Source organism: Electrophorus electricus, chromosome 15 (assembly GCF_013358815.1).
Source record: "Electrophorus electricus isolate fEleEle1 chromosome 15, fEleEle1.pri, whole genome shotgun sequence".
Classification (NCBI taxonomy): Eukaryota; Metazoa; Chordata; class Actinopteri; order Gymnotiformes; family Gymnotidae; genus Electrophorus; species Electrophorus electricus.
Window position 1 is genome coordinate 1,466,587 of NC_049549.1, and position 22,775 is coordinate 1,489,361.

The following is a 22,775-nucleotide window of genomic DNA, read 5'->3' on the forward strand; positions in this document are numbered from 1 at the left end:
AGGAGTTCCAGTCACACGGCATATTCAATTGTTATGAAGGTCTGACTTGATGTTTGTCATGTATATCTGGCACAGCGACAGGATCATGTGAGCAGCATCTCACAGTGCACGAGGAAACACCAGTCAGTTTTCTGAAGCAGTTCACTGCATGACATCCTGAGAGTTGTGCGATTCATGCCCGCTGTAGGTGTACCCACCCGGAACTGAAATATTTACATACTGTGGGCGTGTTTTGACCAGAAACGCAGAGAAACACAGTGATCTCGGCATTAATCCCAGTGTGTGTGTGTGTGTGTGGGGGGGGGGGGGGGGGGGTGCATGAACTCAGCTTTACGAGTGGAATTCAATTTGTTGCAGCCAAAGGTATTAACGAAAGTGGGTAAAAAAGCATTTATAAATATAGCAAGGATATAGAGTGACTGTACCTCTTGAAGCACCTCTGTCTGCTGGAGCAGGTCTGCTTGGAGTCTTTTTGCCCGTTGCACATGGAAAGAGTTCCTCTGACTCTGGATTACAAATACCACCTCCCTCAGGCCTGCAGGAACGCACGCGCGCACGCACACACACACACACACACACACACACACACACACACACACACACACACAAAATGCAAGAGTCAACGCAAAATTACAAAATATGTGCCTAGCCTCCCTCAGGCCTTTAAACACAAGAACCAAGGAAAGCTAGAATACATGAACACAGATCTGCACATTTGGAAGAGGACACACTGCACCACCTTTCAGAGTCCAGTAAAATCCTGCAATAAAGTTGCATCCTCTGCACTCTCCCCCTGCATTTATAACTCGGCTCTTCTTTGTTTATCATGATGTCCATTCGAAATGATAATGAAACAGAAAAATGAACTCATCTTAAATTATATTTCCACTTTTCTGCATTAAGCGATCACCATTAGTAACACTTCAGCCCATTTTAATGGTATTCACATCAAAGTAACCGAATTAACTGCCAGGTTTACAAGACTTACAATTTCGCCCTCATTTATTTAAAACCTAGAAAAAACATGGTGCAGTGGACTGGGTTGTTGGTCCCTGTCAGCAAGAACTGAAGGAAAGGGCTGAGTAAGCTTATGACACATCTGTCCTTATTAAGGCTGAATGACATGCCAAAATGCCAAAATTTTTACTGAGTCTTCCAGCCAAAAGGGTACTCGAGGTCTGTCAATACATCTCTGATGCAGTTTCATGATTCGTCTCACCTTTGAGATGTGCTGCATTTTAATTAAGGAAAGCTAACACAGCTGACAAGTAAGAAAGATGTCTCGATTACACGTCGAAAGCCTGGTGTGAAGTTCCACTGTAAACAACTTTCAAGCAGATTAAATTCAAAATCCCTGGCTGATTTTAAGTGCTGATGTTGCTGTGATGTATGTCTGGGAAAATGTCCGGACGGCGTGATGGTGTGACACTGTGACAGGATTGTAATCTGAGGTTGTTATAACATTACACCGAGGAAAATCTGTGACATTTCCCAAAAGTCCTTTAGTTATTGGAACCATAAAATAAACTCTATATTCAGCACTAACCCTGCACGGTGGCGAAATAACAACAACAAAAAAACAAACAAACAACAAAAACATTTTTGATAACCTTTAAACTTGTAGCAGCATGGAGCTGGAAATGAACTCAAACCAAACTTTGTGCCTTCAAATCAACCAGGCTGCACCCATACTGAAATTCTGCTCAAGCCAGCTTGTTAGAAGAAATGTCACAATACATAAAATACAAGAAAGTAAATAAAACAATAAAAAAAAGTCACTAAGCATCTCAAAAATAGTCTATACTCTTATCAGAAACCTTCATTACACTCCTATATTTTTATTATTATTATTATTATTATTGTTATGTAAAACCTCGAACTGAAAACAGTACTATGATATTGAGTTCTAAAACATACAGTGAGTGAGTGCAAGGTTTTAACAAGCCTATGTCTTCCCACGCCATATGACTACAGCAGGTCACACTTTGTTCAGATGGTCACCCCTAAAGTCAGGATGTGCAGACCACAGTCCATCCAGCAAAAAATAAGCATCTGCAAAACATGCGGTTTACTCTCAAAAATGAAGTGCCCTTTAAAAATGTTTTAGATACAAGTGGCTAGAATATTCTGTAGAGTTCACTCCTCAATAAGCTGGGCAGTGTGGTTCACTGCCCTGTAAAATTCAATCACACCCATGTTTTTGATGAACCCACTCCAAACTGCTCTGCCACTTCAGTATGTTATGTCTGCACTCACACTCATCGACCATTCATGGCCGAAACACGGGCAGGCCAAGGTGGAAGACTCCAGCCAGCACCCTGTGACAAGTTTTAATTAGCCGTTTCAAGTCTATGTACGAAATAGAGGTAACAGGAAAAAATGAATTGCAAAGTGAGCCATGCACTTCGTTTACGGCGACGAACAAGCAAGAGCTTCTCTCCCTGCCAAAACCGGTTTCTGAAAAGGCGGGGCCATGAAATCAGGCTTCGCGCGTAGAAAATGAGGTGATGTATGCGGCGGAGGAGGTTTCACGGGAACGTCCACCACACCCGCGGAGCGCGTGGGAGACGGCACGGTGGTCGACCGAGCAGGGAACGGCTGATGTCTTCGGAGCTTGTGTGATCAGGTCAGTGTCCTTAATCACAGAGGCTGACCCCTCCAGCCGGACATGGCCCGCCCCGATGTTAGGAATAGTTTGGATGAGCTTATCTAAGAAGTAGCAGTGTGCGTGTGGAAGAGAGTGAGATAGTGTGTGTGTGTGTGTGTGTGTGTGTGTGTGTGTGTGTGTGTGTGTTTGTAAGTGGTACACAAGCTTTGAGTGTATGTATTTAAAGCCGTAGCTGCGTTTCCACTTTCCCTTGCCCTTCAACCCCAGTGAACCGTGTCTGTTTTTCCAGTGCAACTGGAACAAGAGCGTCTGATAATCATCTTGCCAATCTCTCGTTGTCCTCTATTGCGACTGTGACGTCATATGGTAAGCACAGAGTGGGATATAAATAAAGAAACTAATTGAGGGTGAGTTTAACTGCTCTGCCCTCAGCGCATAACGACTTTCGATTAATCATCAAACATCGGATCAGATGCTGGAGGCAGAGGCTTGCTCGTCCTGAAAGCCCTCCTCCACCTGTGACCCGTCTCCCCTTTTAGCTCAGAGCCGCGATCACCTCTTTAAGTTCCAGATGCCCGTGAGCCAACAGCTCGTCATTGCAGGCAAAGTAAGCAATCAATAAATCTACTGAATTATAGAGCGCGCCTTCAGAGCAGTGCCTTGGCAGCCAGTGACAAAACAGGAGAGGATCTCTGCAATCTCTGCAAAGCCCTTTGGCTGAAAGAGCCAATCACATCGCAACAGAGGGAGAAAGAGGGTGAGGTGACCAGCGAGATTGAGCTGGGAATATGGTATAGGTCAGGCCAGCAGGGCACATGATTTATTTAGCCAGGCATTGTCCAATTACAGAGCCATGAAGCATGAGTCTGCTGGATGCTTTACTTACTTACAAACTTTCTCTCTCTTTTGCTCTCCCTCCTTCTCTCTCCCTCTCTCTCAGTAGCAGATCTCTTTTGTTGTCTGTCTGACTTTCTCTACCCTCTCTGTCACTCTGTCTTGGTCCCTCTGCCTTATTTCATCTGTCTGTCCAACCTTTGGTCTCTGCTCCTGTACCCCCCCCCCCCCCCCAATCGCTCTCTGTTCTTCCCTCTCTCCATTCTTGCCCTCCCCCCTCCACTCTGTATTCCACCAAAGGGGTGACTCCATAGATAAAAGCACTGAATCTATCTGCTCAGAGATGTATTGCTTAGAATGGGACACAGGAGAATTGAGCTCCAGTCATTTCTGATGCTCTCCTCATATAAAGCATCTCTCTTCTCCTTCAGACCCACAAACCCCCCTAACAGAATTTATTTGTTTATTTATTTATTTAACTACACAGTCACCATATGGCAATCTGAAAGAACACAGCCAGGTATGTGTGCGTGCGTTTGCATGAACAGCACACCTGAAACAGACGCAGGCTTTGTATATTTGTGGGAAATGAAGATGAAAGGACAGAGGTTGAACTGGCTGTTTTGCTTCCAGGTGTCATTGAGAAGATGCTGCTAGTAGACTTTGTGAAACCCTGCAAGCTCATGTAAAGCACTCCCATCCATCCTGCTCCACCTAGCACCACCTGTCAGCTCTGTCACCATCCAGCCTTGCACGCAAGACAGGGGAGGTCCAGTGTAAAAAAAATAAAAAAATGTTATGATGAAAACTGGAAGCCTTGTGACTGCCTCCCAGATAATTATCCACTGTTCCGATACTGGGAAACGGCTAGTTGCGGTACTATTGCTGTATTGTCAGAGGCCATTTCTCCATTTAGGACAGTGTGCTAAAGTGCTCACACAGCATCACTTAGCTCTGAACATCTAGCATGCAGGCACTTACATCTCCTCCCAACTCAAATCAATAAACGTTTGAGGCTGTCCAATGAAGAACGCCGTACTACAAAACAAGGACACTCAACCTGCCCCCCACCATCCTTCCGGTTACTTCTGCATATCCTCCACAGGTCACCGCAACAGGACCAATTAAGGACCATCCGTGAGGGCAGCAGTGGAGACAGCAGGATGTGACATTTAACTACTCCTCCCGCGCCAACCATTTCATCCACACCTTGTGTATAGGTGACAAGTGGGGGGGGAAATCTCCTGTTGTCTTTATGCGGCTCGCGCATTTCTGGTCTGTTTCAACCCTAATTATGGCCCTGACACCCCTCTAGCCCTGCAGAGACTAAAGGGAATGCAGGAGCAATCAATCCGGGGGGACTGAGAATGTTTCCGCACATACCATATTGAATTCCATTAAACAAGAGAGGCTGTCCATGAACCTGTATGTGTTTTTTTTTTTGGTGTGTGTATGTGTTGTGCCACAGGGCACAAAACCTTGTTGGGGTGGACATAAGTGACAATCACCTCTCATTCTTCCTGAGACTGTGTTGATGCCACTGACTGTGTCCGTTCAGGATGACAGTGTGCTGGAATGAAGATGGATATCTGAAATATGAGTGCAAGTGCTCCAAGAAAATGGTAGCCAGCTAGAGTTATTTCAAAACTTCCCAGATGGAAAGGCAATGACCATACAAGTGGAAAAAAAAAAGACTAGCAACGTCTCAACTTCTCTGCACAACTCTGACCAGCATGTAGCCTGAAAAATATAGTACTGCCTGGGGGAGCTAATAAGTTAATCGTATCTTTATCACAATTATAATTTTAGTTTCTCCAATTAGCTAACCTCACAAGGCCAAAGCATAGCATTTCTGCAATTCTAATTACAAAACCTGCAAAATCAGCAGTCGAACAAATCACAGGGATTTCCGGAGGGCTGACCACGACCTGACCGGTATCAGCCATTAAAGCAGACGAATCACAGACGCCTACATGGACTTGGCGAACCACAGACACTTCCTGTGTTTACGGTCACAGGGATGGAAATCTGCAAAGCACAATCACAGTTAATCGCCATCAAAGCACAATCATAGAATTCTGTTGTAACTGTACGGTGCTATCACAGCCTTTCTGTCAGTGGCAGAGTTGCACGCGAGAAGCTATTACACAGCTGAGGAACGCAATGAGTGTCAGCGAGAAAGCCAGGCTCTCAGTGGCAGTCAATCTGGGGAAGACAAGGGAGGATGTCGATAGCTCATTTCCATGGGTGAGGAGAGCGCACCCAGGGCTTAATGCAGATTGTTGCAATGTTGAGACGGCTGTGCTCCAGTGACTCATATCATTGTATCGCTGTAGATGCAGCGATTTGGAGTTATCCCCCTGTCTACGCAAAGCTGCTCAACTCGGTCCAATTCTTTCCGTTCAGAATGAAGAAGGAGGGAGAGAAAAGAAGAGAGAAATACAGGATGCAAGGGGAAGCATGAAAGAGCCTGATGGCAAGCAGGAAAAAAGACATGAGAAATGTATAGGCTAAAAAAGCCACCAATCAAAAGGGAATTATCCATGCAGCCTTTATTTAAACCACGATCAAGAAAACTATGACTCAGTTGAAAGGTGATGCTGCACTGGTTTTTGTTATTGTTGTTCTGTGCAAAGAAATTTCGGCACCTCAATCTCATATTCATACTGCCTTATTTTAATTGCTTACCACACAGATCAATAGGCTCTGGGCTGTAAAGGTCAGTGTCATAAATATCCCTCAGTGGTTTTTCATAAGGAGGGAAGCTGAGAGACAGAGAGGGAGGGAGAGAGAGAGAGAGAGAGAGGGAGTGTGTGAGAAGAGCAACAGAAAGAGGGGTAGGAACTCTCTCCCAGAAGCTGTATGGGGGGGGCGGGGGAAGGAGAATAAGCTCATTACGATTCTCAGCAGAGACCCACGCTGGATTCAACACCTGAAGCTAGACGAGGAAGCTTGAGATTTAAATTGCACTTATAATCAAAGTCCCTGACCCCGCAGACAACTCAGCTAATGAGCGTAATGATTGTTGAAAGCAGCTGTAAGCCTTCAATGCTGCACCCGGGACCCAGCGCTGAACTTGCTGTTGTTCAACAGACCCCCAAATCCCAAAGTCTCCTCATCAGCCCGCTGCTTCAGGGATTTGAATCGAGTCAACATAATGTTGGCAGCTCAGATACTAAAAGCCAAGGATTTCTCAGGCGGGCCAAGAATATCTGAATGGCACTGGATTGATTCAGGAGAGAAGGTCTGCCTGCCTGCTTCTTGCCCTAGATGAGGACATGGACACACGATCCTGTCAGGTTCTCCAACGTTGCTGGGATGAAGACGTATAGTCAGCCAAAACGTGTTTGACTGGCCTGTGCCGCTTCGCACGTCGCTGGCTAGCTCGCAGACAGCTCCTGTCAGCTCCCTCTCTGGCTAGCAGGAACCAACAAGATTTGTAATACCTTGGCGTGATGACACACGGGCACTCTGACAATACTGCGGCTCAGAACAATAGCACGCACAGCTCTTAATTACATCTGTAATCATATCTAAAGTCTAAAGGGATTTAGCTCATATAGTGCACTAAAGGTACCAGCAGTAATAACCCAACCACATCTGCATCTAAAGAAGAACTCCTTGCATTAATTTCTGGATGCAATATGAAATGTAGTCTTGAAACTAAATCTTGATTCTGCTTTTTGGTTTAGGACCAGGTTAAAATCTTTTGAGGAAACAAAAACAGCCCTTATTTCCTGGCTTCACCGTAGGCTGTTTTTCATGATTCATAGTTATGTCCTTGTTCCAAAAATAAACTCTGCTCTGATGTAAAGAGACATCTGGAAACTGAACACAGAGAAACAGGTGCATTACACGGAGCACCCCAGTGAAAACACACAACACCTGTGCCAAGTGAGCGAGATATTTTATAAGGTGAGCTCTGGATGGGATCCATAGCTCAACATGCCACTCCTCCTTCTGCTATGATGAGCAGCGAGGCACGTTGCTGATCTTGGTCAGTATGGGCCCACCGGTGCCGGACAACAGGGGCACACAAAGCTCAGCGGGCTCGCTGTCTGACAGCAGATTAAATGGTCTAATCTGTTCTCAGACATAGGTCGTAATGGCAAATGTTAGCAAGCGTGCTAACAATAGGAAACCAGAATTATCATCCAAGAATTAGCATTCCAGCGCACACACAGACTTATTTATGATTTTGAGCATCACATTTACATGATAGTTCTCTCATTTCTGTTACATTTCTCACACACGTCACCTACAGCACCTGAGAAATGTCTACCACACTTCTGTAATCTCTTTTTCTGTTTAAGATTTATATATTAGATTATAGATTTTGTCTCAAGTAGTTCATAAACCTGTTGAAATGTTCTGAACCCCATCATAAGGATTAGAGTGCAGATGACTCTCTCTTAACCGTGTGGGGCCACCACATCACTGCTTGATGGCATTTGCATTTACGTTGGTTTCTGAATCCTGGGATTTTAAAACCTTTGGGAGCTCCCTGCTCCACATTCAATTTGTGAAGCCAAGAATAATGATCCCATAAAGTAGTCAGAGTGAAGACTTCTCAAACTTTTCTTGAAACATTAATAGATGCGCTACTCTTTAAATAACATGGGAGTTAAGACAAAATCAGCCAGCATAGCGAAGTGAATAAACTGTAGACTTCTCCAACTTTTTTCAGAAACATTATTAGATGCACTCCTCTATGGGGGTAAGCATACAGCAGCTATTCCAGCACAAGGTGTTAAACAGGAGTGCTGTGAAGCCTAGTTTCAATCTGATGGCAGCAAGAAATAACATTGGAATCACATTCAAGGACACTTGGAGAGGAACTCTGCAGTTTGACAGACTGACATTTACATAAAGATCTGGTACCTAGCGGGTATGCTCCATCTTACTCATTTCAGCCTGGTTTTTATTGCAGATCTGCCACCCTGCTGGACTGGGTGAAAGGAAAAAGAACCAACTCTGAAATAAAAGACCAAAATTCCAAGTCAAAGTCACAAATGCCACAGTTATGGTAACGGTGCCGAGTTGTGCTGGCCCGATGAGCTGGTAGGTACTGCAGCTTCTAGGAGATGCTGGGATATGGTGCAGGAGATGTGCTTGTGCCTGCCACGTGCCTGGCATGCCGTGGGCACTGTCTCATACACACTGCTCTTGGGGAATCACTGGGTTCAGTGGCCTTCACGCCTAATACCCATTGAAACGGGGGCATTTTGTGCTGTCCAAAAGTGCCTCATCATTTTCTAACAAAACGAAGGCCCTAACGCATGTTAGCGGAGTTGATGCTACAGAAGGGTTGTTTATGCTGTGGTTTTTCCTTACAACATCTATATATATCTATATATCTATATCTATCTATCTATCTATCTATATCTATATATATCTATATATATCTATCTATCTATCTATATATAAATATAAAAATACTCTAATCTTTACTGAGGCCCTCCGTACGCCTATGGCGTCTTGTACTGTCCTTATTGTCGTACACGTGGCCCTTTTATGTTGTCGTGGTCTTTGCCCCATGTCTGGTCCTGTCTGTGGGCCCCACGGTTCTGATGACATGTTAATTCACCCCACTGTGTACTAGTATATGGAAACGGACCTGACTGGACTTACATTATACGCTTGAAGTACAAAGAGCAAAAAGCCCAAATGCATTTTTTGGCTGCCTTATTAGATCTGTGGTCGGCTTATCACTTCAGCAACCCTGGTGTGTCATTGACTAAAATGGCACAAAAATGTTCAGTATGTTCTGTGTCAAACTAAGGCAGGAGAGGATTAGCAATAATGCAAGCCTTCTTTCATTAATACATTTAAGAAATGCAATCAAAAAAAGCAATATTTAATTGAGATTTTAATTATGCTTTGGCAAAAGGCTCCAAAGTTGTGAAAAACTAAATGAACAGATTTCTTTAATGATACAGAACTGTAAGTTTTCTGTGACAAAAACTTTGTGGCGTTTGTCACTACATAACTGAAGAGTTTAGATCTCCACATTATTCATTCATTCATTCAGAAATAACCTTCATGAGACATTTCACCATGTGTAAAAGGACTCACTTATAGATCAATACTAGTACAACATATATATTTAGAAAGTCTGGGGAGAGAATAATCTCGAACCCTTGCATAGTTAGTTATGAGTGAGTAGTCTGACAAATGAGGTCACTGCAGTTCTTGAGACATCTACTTGACGAAGTTGATTAATTGCTTCGCTTGACTCTTTTCTGCACGAAGAGTTTTTAAAGCCTGGTGATCACTTTTAATAAAGCACAAAACCATTTCAAAGCTAACCCTAACAAGCTCCCCCTCATTTACAAAGTCGGCGTTCACGTTCATGCATAATTAAAAGGCACCAACTACACTCTGACAAACTGCTTATCTGCTTTCATCTTCCTAAAATGTCTTTTTCATTTCTCCCTTCCTGTGACTCACGCTCTTCTTTCTTCTCCACCAGACTCACCAGACTCTAAATTACATGACCCCATGTGCAATTCTTTTAAAGTCATGAAAGGATGTAGTAAAAAGCATCATTACTTCGCAAAGCATTGTAAGCTGATCTCGCCACTAAACATTATGTTGGTTTAGCCTTATCTACATTAGTACAACAAAATCTAAAAAAACCCACAGCACATGGCAAATGGTGACCCCAAACAATTAACAGTGCATCCCGCACTAAATGCTCAGTAAGAGAAAAACATTTTTGACCATTCAAACCTCGTTTTATATAACATCTGTCCTGTTCAGGCATATTAATCACAACCTAAAATTTCAAGATGTTTAATGGACAAAACGGGTTTAAATGAGCAAACAGTATGTAAATGTTAACACACTCCGAACACCGTAGATGGATTTTGCTCAGTCAGAGTGAGCCATCAGTGTGTGCTTTACTGCATTTATGGCAGGATGGACATTACGTACACAAAACTTTCAAATGCCAGGTTTTGTACCACACTGTTTCGTAACTCCAATCACAATATTGCAAAGCATTATGGGGGGCATATAACGAAGCACAGTGGGGGGGGGGGGGGGGGTTCCTGATCCAAGAACAGAACCAAATGCTGTCAAATGCTGCTTGGATACTCACGGAGTTGACTTTCGTAGAGATGTCTCTCAACCTCTTGGGCCTTGGGGGAAAAAAAGACAAGGCATTAGTGGCCAAGCTCAGTGAACCAGCGGACCAGGATGCAGTTAAAGGATATGACTCAGACAATGACCACATGCTCCTCCTTTTGACAATAAAATAGCACACATCTCAGATAAAAATATGACTGTGAAATACATGTTAAATTTTTAAAAAGCCACCTAAGAATTGGGAGAGACATGGACAACATGAAAGTTGGTAAGTGTTATTATATGTGAGAGAGAGAGAGAGAGAGAGAGAGAGAGAGAGAGAGAGAGAGAGAGAGAGAGAGAGAGAGAGAGAGAGAGCGCACTGTAAACAAATTAATCCTCAGTTTGAAAGTCTTTCTTTGCATATGTTTGGCATTAAATTATAATTCGAAAAAGTAAATAAACAGCGGATTTTTGGGTTGTTCAGCCTAATATGTTGTGATTCACTGTCATTTGTTCTATTAACTGTGAGCTTTCCTAGCCTGCTGTGTGTGCTGCCATAACCCTGAGCGAACTTTGGGCATTAGTAACTTTATTCCCCTCCACAACCATCAGCGCAGGCTTCCAACCAGGGCGAGAAGAACGAATCAATCATGCACTGCCAGCTCCGAAGGTTCCTGCTCCTCCGGCACCGAGGGTTTCCGGGTCCTCCGGGAACAGAGCGGAGACGTGAAGGAGTCTCTAAGGTGCGTGGATCTCTGCCTCCCCCTGCATCAGTCCTTATTAGCGCAGGGCGCAGGGCACAGGCAAGCTGGGGATTTTGATGTACGACCACCCTTCCACCAACAATTACTCCACTCCGGTGCTCCAAGGAGCCCGAAGAGAGCAAAGTTTAAACAAATCATATATCCACAAACCAAGCTGGATGTAGCGTGCCATTATAACCATGGAAGTGGGAGGAGCCGAGTCACTGAGGTGAGGTCATAAATCATGGCCGCTTGGATGTGGGACCCACTGCAACCTTGAACGAAGAGCACCATCTCCTCCTCTGTCTATGCCCTCAGAGACTGGAGAAGCACAGAATCGCAGAAACAGGCAGCATTCTCTGATGCTCATCTCCGTATGCAACAGCATGAACTGTTTACACTTGCTCAGGTTGTTGTCCCCCTCCCCCCTCTAGCATTACTGACATCATGTGGGGAACCTGTCGTGAATCTGTTTGGGTGTAGGTTACAGGACATGAGCATGCCTGCCAGACTCACCTAGTGTTGTCACATTTATAATCTGAATAGAACGAGAGGCAAATTTATGCATGGGCAGAGGAGAGCACATCAGTCCTGATTTGATTCAGTGCCAGGGGTGGAGAGTAGGCATTGACTTAATTAGGCTCAGTAGCTTAACTGAAACCCATGGGTTTCTTTGCTTATCCACACATTCATTCTCTCTCTCTCTCTCTCTCACACACACACACACACACACACATTCTTGTGCCACTGAAAGAATGGCAATCTGAATGGGAAGTGAAAGAAATATGTCTAGAGTGGTATACATCACACCACTTTAGTCATGTCTTCCGGTTAATAAATAAGAACATAGCTTCATCTATTTAAAAATTTTCCTTTAATTACTGAAAAAAAACCCCCCATAAATTTTAAATGTGTATGTCTATATACATATAAAGCATTAGTCGTAAACAGAGAGAGAAATGTATGAAAGCCAAACACTTGGCCATTCCTTCCAGCTTCCAGCAGGAATTAGAGTCAGGTGAAGGGCAGAGGACTTGTGTCAGGAAAAGTAAGATGGAACAACTCAACAAAAAAATCCAATTATTTTTCCCAAAAGTTGATTTCAAGTTGTATGATGACATTTAGTACAAGGATTTTCCCCCTTATTTTTTGTTCCCTAAGGGCAAAGCTGAACTTGGGGCTACCAAACACAGAAAACCACCCCAAACCACCCCTGCATCCAACTACTCACCCCACCTCAGAGGAAAAAGGAAAAAAGAAGCAGAAGAAGAAGAAAAAGAAGAAGACAACCGTGGAAAGAAGAAAAAAATCACAGCACATTCCTCCTGCCTTGCTTTACATTTCACAGGTAACTAGGCAACGCATGCTGGGGGTGGGGGGGTGTCATATATGCTCCCCTGTGCCTAAATCGAAGTCTCACAAATATGTACCAGCTAAAGCAATAATCTAGTCACTTCAGGGGAGCAGAGCAGCATTGCAGCAGCTTCTAACCTCCCCCGCCACTGCTGGAGAGAGAAGGCAGAGCCAGGCACACTCGCTTTTATACTGCACTAGCCACTGAGGGAGCGGGGACGGACCATGAATCAAGAGAATGTCATTTCATATGAGGGCTCTATAGTTCATACTTCTCATGTCCTTCCATGAAGGAGGAACAGTTTGTTTGTGTGTGTGTGTGTGTGTGTGTGTAGTGTGTCCAGGTTTCTCTTTCAGGGTGAAAAAGAAAACCAAACAATTATACTCCCACAATCCTCCACTTACTATATGAGGAGGCAGGAAAAGAGCAGGATAAAGAAAAAAAACCCAAGTGTTTTGCAGGATATGTTTCTGACAGCCTGGGACCATTATCAACCAGTACAGCGAGATTAGTTAGTGGGAATGGAGCTTAATAACAGACCAGAGTTCAGTAATGACGCGGAAGTAGCTTGATCGACCACAGAGAAAGCTGTGAAATCTCACTAGCTTTCCCTCCAATGGTATTTCAGTTTGAGCAATCAGGAGCTTCTGACAGACTTAGGGAGGTGGCTGAGTCAATATCAACATCAGGAAATGTCAATACTAGTTGCAGTAACGGAGAATCGGCACCTGTGCTGGAGCCGATAGGTTTAGGAAGAAGCCTGCTCATTGCTCCCTGACAACAGACATGGTTACAATGAGTGCAGGGAACGCTCCAGAGCGGACCAAATCTGACAGAAGGGAATTAGGAATTTAGAAGTCGATACAACAGGGTTTTTTTTGACAATGATGTGTGTGTATATATACACATATATATGTATTTGTATGCTCGTATGTATATACACAGCTGCCTTGCACTTAAGTACATTTATCTTATAAGGGCATTATATATGTTTACAATTAGTGCTGGACGGTTTGTTTTGTTTATTTTTTAATTTGATGTGCTAATTTACATTTATGGCACTTCGCATACGCTTTTATCCAAAGCAACTTACAATTACGGCTGAGTACAACTTGAGCAATTGAGGGTTAAGGTTCTTGCTCAGGGGCCCCAACAGTGGCAACTTGGCAGTGGTGGGGCTTGAACCACCAACCTTACTAGTCAAGTACCTTAACCACTCACTGTTAAAATGGTATGGTAGTGGGTGTTTTACCATAAATGAAGAGTTGAAGGATAAATTGAACCTTTCACCAGATGGGCTGTACAGTACTCAAACGGTACAGCTAATAAGCTGTGTTTAATAAATAAATGCTTCTGATATAACTGTGGTGAGCATATACAAAAGAGCCACAGAAAGGCAACTTCACAACTAAAATTTCAGATCAGTATGATTAGTCTCTTTCCTGGGCAACATACAGTAGGTGTTTGCTATTGCAGCTGTCAAATCACCCACCCTTAAATTACTCAACAGACAATAGCACATGGCGTGCTAACTGTCCTTATCTATCTTTAACCATTAGTTTGAAAAATTGTTCTTTCGCCCTGCCTGGCATAAAGACGTTTATCAGTTTTTGTCTTTCTAAAACCTCTCTCTTACTCCTCTGTATACCTCGCTCTAACCCCACCCCCCAAACAGGAGGAACAGTGATGGATAACCACACTCATTACATCCTGCACACATCTCCCCCTTCACAGCTCCATCAGTTTCTTGGACTGGTGAACGCAGGCTCCAAGACAACAAACCCCAAAAATGACAGCAAAAATGAGTTTAGCACATGCATAGAGTTCCAGCCTTTACTGTTCAAACGCAGTGCTAGGAAACAGTGAGTGACGTTTGCTACCTATGTAGCTGCCTCACATCGCCCTCCCGCGTCTGCCAGAACACAGATCTCATTTGAGGCCTCTGAAGTGAAAATGACTCACAAGTCATCTCACAAGGACAAGGCCACAGAAGATTACAAATCGGGGCTTAATGGGGATCTCATTTAAACACATGCAAGTCCTTCTGACACACCGAAATCAGTCCGAACCTTCCAAGGTGCTCTTTTGTTTCACTGGTTTTGATCCTCTCCACTCTTTCTACGCAGGCCAAGGTCATCTGTGCTTCTCCCCCACCCCCTGCTGATCCGTCCACATTCCTCTCGAAGTGAAAGCACCTTGGTGGGCTACACCTACGACGCCAGCACTCCGCTGACCCCCCGACTCGTATCAGCTCTCAGCTCCTGGAGCCATTCGGATGTTCACCGCCTTGGCCTGCCCACATGCTGCGCTTGCTGAAAGGGCCGACAGCAGATGTCATGCAAGATTGAAAAGCTGTAAATGAAAAATGTATAGAGGCATATAGTGCTGACAAGGAGTAGTATGTGTAGTGGGGAAATAGTGCCCTTACCAACATATTTAAGGTAAGAATCCAACATTATTTACATGACATCAGCCTGAAGAATATTTCTTCTCCCGTTTGTAATAGTGTGAAAAACAAAGCCTCAACATATGATGTCCAACCTTCACTTCACTGCAATGGCAAATACTTGCAAATACTAGCACTATAACGTAACCGAATTGGATTGTTTCATTTAAACCCAATGGTATTTTACATTCCACCATCCAGCTCGATTCGATTTATAGTCCTGCAATGTAACTATGAAATCTCCAAAAAATAAAGAATAGTAAAAAAGCAGATTTTCAAACCACTATTAAAGCCCAAAAACCTAAACCACGTTAATGATCTTAACGATCATTTAGGCTACTTCATATTGTCGTGCTTCATTGATTCTGTAAGGTTTTTCACCATGTACATGCGAAGCATCAATCTCACACAGTAATCATGGTGTTCTGCTAACCTCATTTCTATACGCCACTGTAATGTCGGCTGAAACAGTCCACAAACCTAAATAGTGTGCCCAGACCCCCTTCTCAGTAAAATAAAGTGAATATTTTTACTTGTCATTTTCCCAGAGACTGTCCAACAAACGGTCAGGAACACCTATTATATTAGTTAACCTATCTACCTAATTTGTGGTGAGATCACATTTATAATGCATTCAGTTGCATAAGAAAAGGAAGACGTACCTAACTAGGTAGAAAACTACTTTCTCCCTGACCGTGGCTGCATCTGAAAGTTTCACAAATTAACTGGTGTTTAGCTGAGGTTTCATTAGGTTTTGCTCACACTAATCCTGTTACATGGTTTGTTTTGCCAAGTTTAGTGTATTGCACATACGTCATTCTTTATCAGTTAGTGCTTGTTACAAATGACTACAAATATAGCTAGACAGCTAACCGCGATTTAGTTTACGTCACTACAACGTTAAATTACCGCTTGGTTCTTTAGGCTCAGCCGTGAGGAAAGAAATGGGTCTGAGGTCGCCCGCCCTTTCTAGCAGGTAAAACTGTGCGAAAGTAACGAACTGCGTATAAAATCAGCCACTGTCGGGCAGAGGGCGACAGGCAAAGAACTCCGCAGGGAAGAGACACTCGCTGATTATTTGTTTTAATATTAGCATCATATCAAAATTTGAATCCAAAAGCAATGTAATTCCGAGACTTTTGGAGGTCTGTAGTTAATCAGGTTCATCACTACCCAACTACACGTCTAGACACTCTGGAATATAACGCGCTGAATCCTTACCGAACGCTTAAAAATGGTCACTGTGAAATATATACTCATCTAGACTATATTCATGTTTATAGACATGTTGGCACTGGTTGAAGAGAGTAAAATGAAGCACACTGCGTCCAATGTTTTATTTCCACATTTATTCACGGGAACTAAGGCACGTGAGCGTGCGCATTGAATGTAAAGACAACAGGCCTAAACCTTTCTCCGCATTAAACATGTTTTGTCCTTAAACAGGACAAATGTGAGTCTGAACTAAGCTGGTCACCCTACAAATGCAACACATTAACGCTCATTTCTGGCAACCTCACACATTGCTGTAAACCATACATTTAAGGTGCTTACATAACTATTAGAATACATATACATGATGCAAGGCTCTTTAGAAAAGAGGAATCCATCAGTTTAGCAAAAAGATCTCACTTAGCTGTAGATCGCAGCTATAGCAAACAATGCTCCCCAAGGCCTTTCTTCACCAGCATCAGTCAGTCCATTAACATTAACTGTAATTTAGAATCGACATTAACCGTGCTCGCTCTGAGCAGGTCTTAAGTGATAAGTGGACAGAGCTTTCTGAACGTCAAAGTGGCGTTGCGTCTGAAATCTTCTCTGGCAGCTGCCACGCTATTTAATTGGCGCTCTGATTGCGCCAGTCATTTCTTTCCCATCACCCCACCTGCATGTAATCAGAGTGCGCGGTGTCGGTGAAGCGTGCTCACATTAGCGCGGTGTCAGTGAAGCGTGCTCAAATTAGCAGCGCCGTGTCCAGACGTGGCCTTACTCCTGTTGTTCACTCTTACATGCTCAAGGAAAAAAAATTCCCCATCTCTATAAATATGTAAAGCTGCTCACAGCAGCCTATTTCATTCATTCATTGTCATTTTCCTCTATCGCACACCCGCAATCACTTTCTCCTCGCCAGGTCAACCACTATGTTCGACATACATAATACAAACCACGAAAACTAGAATAATCAAATTCCTATAAATTCCTATATTCCAAATAATCATAGGAAGCTCAAAGATAAAGAGGTCTTCACTACCAGGGCAGCAACAAATCACTAATAAAGTGAAGAAATCCATTCCTTGGTTACAGTACCAATAGTAAAGCAGCATAGAAAAAAAGATTAAATTGTTAAGAATGTTTTAAACACACACACACACACACACACACACAAGTACTCAGGATATTTTAGTGGCAAAATGCCATTGAGCCAAAAGAAAGTAAATCTGTATAAAGGGTTCGCAAAATGAATCAAATTCCCCCTGCTTTCTAAGGGCTCCCCCCCCCCCCCCCCATTTCCCTCATCTTGTTTCTACAGCAGCTGGCATATTGTGCCTTCTACGTCATACTGCAATAAGCTAATAACATAAAGATTAAACGTCTATAACCACTGAGACGTGCAACAGTGGAGGGAGAAAAAGCAGAGCCAAGTTAGAACATGCATTTCAGTCCAGACAGCTCCAAAGTTCCCTTACAAATACAGCAATTACGCAAATGCAACAACATGCCTATTTTGTACTGAGAGGACAGAAAGAAACAGTAAGAGTTTTATCTGATAAGGAAGAAAGCAAGGAAAAATGAAGTTGTAGCTTTAATTTGAAAAAAATACAGCCTAAATGGAAGGAAACAGGAGGCCCATTTATGGAGATTGGGAAATAAACCTTTTACACACAGTGATGGACTTTAAAATATATATCAAAAGGCATCTTGCTGATGTAAACAAGAAGTGTACCTTACCTTTGAGACACTATCTCTCACATCTTGGTTCGCAAATATGAAGGGCACTGCAGGAGGTGGAGAGAGAGAGAAAGGTGGTCTCTTTAATGCAGCCCAACAATGAGTGCTCTGTCATCAAGCCATTTAGAATGCTGATGGAATTGTGTGCCAAAAATATCCAACAGCTCCCTGGACATCACGTCTTTCTTCAATTAAAATTAAGGGCACATATTCAAGGCCAGAATGACATTTTTTACTGGAACTAAATTTTAAAAAAGGAGCTATTTAGTTAGCACAGGAGTGTTGGAAAGGCCACTTTTTAAAAATGTTTTACTTTGCACTGCTCACTGGACATTTATAATTACAGCTGGGAGAACACCTTTCCAAATGTGTTAGCGTTGATCTAGGGTAAACACAGCATTTAAACATAGGCCGCACAATGTGCTGCATCCGAACACCAGTTTTAGCAGTCTTAAGTCCACAGGGTCTGTGATGCTGAGATGCCCAGTTGTGGTTCTGAACAGAAGCCCAGGTCTCCAGCCTGGTCTCTGCTCACTGTGTAATAATTTTACCTGCTTCTGTACTGACATTACCAGAGCCAAACTGTGAGATGCTGATTAAATCACTAGATTACAGCTACCATTCATATTTGAAAAAAGCATCTGGGTATGCCTCTTCCAAGAAATTGCATATGATGTGCAAATGTGCCAGTTGTTTCATCTTGGCTATGACGGTACTGTGGGCCAAGGTCTGGAACTGTCTCGGCTTTATTAATCATGGTAGTAAATTATTTATGCAGTCCACTTTTCTATGAGTTAATACTATTACACATTATTATAACAGCAGCCTAGATAGATTTATGGAGCAGTCAATACTGCTATGAGGTGCACAATGTTACTAGTGAAACCTTCCAGAGAAATCAGCATAAAACAAATAAACATAATTAAAACTAGTGATCATGTAAAAAAAAAATAAAAAAAGTAAACAACAAAAGGAAAAACATTGAAAAATGTCAAAATTATAAGTGAGTCATCAGAATCTGTGGTTTTATTTGAAAAAAAGACAAAGTGCACATCACATATTAGTGCCCAAAAGGGCACATGTTAATGTAAAATAACAGGATTATGTGAGCTCATTAAATCTTAACAGTCTGAGTTAGAATGAAGCTCTAATTAGTCAGATGGGTAATAAAATTATCCAGAAAAAGCAGCACTCGAATGAATGAATGAATGAACGAACTGGTGAATTAATTAATAAATCAGGCCCACAGTTGTACCTTCTTAATAAAAGTTGTACTTTTTCCCAAAAGTTATATATTTAGAATTTTCAGCTGATAAACATCCGCTAAACAAGTGCTTTTAAAGCATTATTCTTCTCTAACTCCTACTTCCTGTGTCAGTGAAGGTACCTTCTTTCCTGGAAGGGTCAGTGATGTTTAAGAACTATGATATTTAAAGCAGTATATTGCACAATATGTATATGTATATGCAACCTCTTGTTCAAACCATGGACGTGATGCATCACACTGAAAATTAAATTCAAGATTTCACATCACTTTTTGTTAATATTTATTGCTAAATATTTATTAATAGTCTAGGAATGGTTTGCAGCTGTTGGTTTTGAGAGTTTAATTGGGAGTTATAATTTTCCTTTCAGCGCAAGCATCAACCGTTCTCACCACAGGAGCTGCTCACCCTGTGGACAAGAAAAGTAGCCAAACAGTACAGAAATAACCCCAAAAAGAAGAGCAATTGACAAAATGGAAACATTTGATGAATAGTGTAATCTACATTTGCTACATCAGCTGCCTGTTTTAGTTTAGAACGTAAGCTTCACTTCTGTCTGTCCGAGGAATATTCTAGTTTACCCCTTGGTTATGCTCACTGGAGAAGCTCTGAAAGATCCATGATGCGTGCCCTTGTATCTAGTCCTGCACACAGGAAACTACCTCTGGGTCAGCTGGGAGTTTTCTGACAATCTGACCAAAAAAACAAGCTGAGCAGGAAGGTTAAGCTTTGTAGTCAACAGAAAACCACATGCACCAACTGTAAAACAAACAGATTAACCAGCAATCCCATAAAGATGTCTAAATAACCAAAATAATAACACAAAATCTAACCAACCAGACTAGCATGTGCCATTTGTCAAACAACTAGTTTAAGTAATCACATTGGTTGTTTTACAAACAAAAAATAAAAATCAGAATAGGGTTTCAATTTTTAATGTGGGTGTGTCATGTCTGAATCTGGAAGAGAGACTGATGCAGTGGATATTGAACTAATGATCACTGACTGAGCTCTAATGACATGAAGACATGATGGAAATGTGACAGTGATAACGAAGACTTGAAGTTACAGGGGAAATCTGACGTATGGCTTCAAATTGAAATAATAGGACACTGTGCTGGCATTCCTCACTGATTTTACTTTAAAATTATTAGTCTTTCATTAGGTATAAAGGAATTATAACTGAAACTGTGAAATTCACCATAGTGGGTAACTCAATTATTTCCCAGTCAGTATTTCTAAGCATGTACTATTTCTGAGTCAAAAAAAAAAAAAAAGGATTTCTTAACACAGACTAGACCTCTTTAAATAAGGAAGAACTAAACCCCCATTCAAAATAATCCCCTGAAGCAGAGGGCTGAGAGCCACAAACTGTGTCCAGAAATTACAGCTGCACACTCAGTAAACAGGCTCCCATAAAACAGAGACTCGCTTCTCACAGCCTGAACACGGGCGCCGCTCGCTAACAGTCTCACTGTGTGACAGCAGATTAAAAATGCAACATTTGGCTCGAAAACCCTGGCTTCCTACTGGAATACACTCCACGTTCTGCTAAATCTGTCGCAAACTTTAAATCTTTTCATGGCAGCCCCTGGAGAAGGAGAGGAGAAGGAGACGTAAGGTCCTTTTGCCGTCATTCCACATGCTGTCGGCAGGAGGCCACAAGCGCGTGTGAAGCTGCTCCGTGACTTTACTCCTTAGCTTCCGTGTTGTCCGTGACAATAGCATAGGGACTGCCAATACAGACACCAAGCTTTATATGTATAACTTCTAACTAAGCAGCGTTGCTGCGATGTTGTACCCCACGCCCCATGTCAAAGCCATTTCAGGAAGGGAAGAAAGAGGCAATGTCTCCGAGTGAGGCAGAATAATTACATGACAAGCCACATCTCATCTATGTCCCACTGTGTTTGGCATGTTTCAAGGACCCCATAATTGTAAAGAAAAGAAGGAAGAAAAAAACACAACTGATTATCAAAATTACAATGCACGATCAGGGGACTACAATGGATCTGTCATTTATCTCAGTTTACAATGCTCAGGACGATGGAAGAAGTCAAAAGAAATTAGACAAGTGACATTTTTCGGCAGTTAATGTTCCACTTTAAAATTAAAAAGATGAGCTCGGTTGGTTGGGCCTCAGCATCTAGTGGTTTGTCTACTTCTGCAGAGCTACTGCTGCAGAACCTTATGCAGTATTTTGCTAGTAGTTTGAAGGATGTTCTCTGTTACATGTTTTCTCCAATGAACACCAAGGCCCTTGTCTTTGGCTGTGTACATTCAGCAAGAACACGAATAAAAATGATCAATCTACACATTTTAAGATTGGTAACCAAGGACGATATGGCCACATTATGCTGTTGTGAAGGTAGGAGATGATTTCAAGAAGAGAAATTGGACCTTTACAGAAATTGGTTAACTACTGGAGAGCTTTTACTTTTAGAATTATTTTCTTTTAGCCATTCTTTGAGGCACAAGATATATTGGAGACCTATATATTATTTGCTGGTGAGTACAGTTTTTAATTTATCATTATCGGTTCGATGGGTTGTAATTCTCTCCAAGAGATTAAGCCTTCTGTTTAATGTAGGCCTGTATATTACTACTTATAAAGAGATGGTAATCAAAGGTGGTTAGCTTTCCTTTTCAAAGCCCAACCTTTTTAAGAATAATATTCACATCAGATATTTTTTATTTATTTTGCTCTTTACTCATTAAGCAAAGTATGTGATATTGGTAACTGTGTAGATCTGCAATTAAGCTTTTCTTGGGGCTTTCTTGTAGCCACAACAGTTCAAGGCATAAAATGGCACTTAACATTTGAGAAAGGTTAGAAAACAAAATGTAATGAAACCATTTTGTTCTAACTTTGTGTTAAGAACAACGTATGTTTACAATAATTGTGATGTCTGATTTACCCGTGACATGGCTGTGTTAAATTAATAAAAGATCTATTTATAGATTTTAACCTTTCTATCCATTGTACTTCATATAGATTATAGTTTGAGCTTGCTTTAAAATGCATAAAGGTAAAATTATTTAATAATATTTGTATTAGCCAGAACAAGGTGCTAGTTACCGGTTATCATATTGGCCCAAGAAATTTAATACTGGTGCATCCCTAAATTTTATAATGAATTCCAGCTTGTGCATTATCTATCAGTTGTCGGTTTCACTTCTACTGTCTTTAAAATCAATACATGCTTAATAATTACAGGCTCTAAATACAAACAAACAATAAATGAAACAATAACAAGCAAAAACAACATCAGTTTGCTCAGGCCAGAGTGCCACAAACATGGTTATTTCCTCTTCTACCGCCAGCATTAGCTTTTCACATGACGTTACCCCTTCAGAGGGAAAACAAATAAACCAAGAGAAAGCACTAATTAGACCATGAGTGTCAGATGAGAGAAAAACACTTTATTTGTCATGAGATCACAAGTGAGTGTTATGATAAACTTACAATTTTTTCAACTTGGGTATATTTTTCAATTTTTTCAAC

At 42.0% G+C, this 22,775-nt stretch overlaps 1 protein-coding gene across 1 annotated transcript in view; it reads right to left on the reverse strand.

Moving 5' to 3' along the window:
* Window positions 1-22,775, reverse strand: part of b3glcta (beta 3-glucosyltransferase a) — a 50,359-nt gene that overhangs the window by 23,183 nt on the left and 4,401 nt on the right. The window contains exons 2-4 of the mRNA XM_027028852.2: window positions 18,006-18,052; window positions 10,545-10,584; window positions 426-535 (exon numbers count right to left, since the gene is read on the reverse strand). Of these exons, the coding sequence (XP_026884653.2) occupies window positions 426-535; window positions 10,545-10,584; window positions 18,006-18,052 (197 nt within the window). The remainder of the gene's footprint in view (window positions 1-425; window positions 536-10,544; window positions 10,585-18,005; window positions 18,053-22,775) is intronic.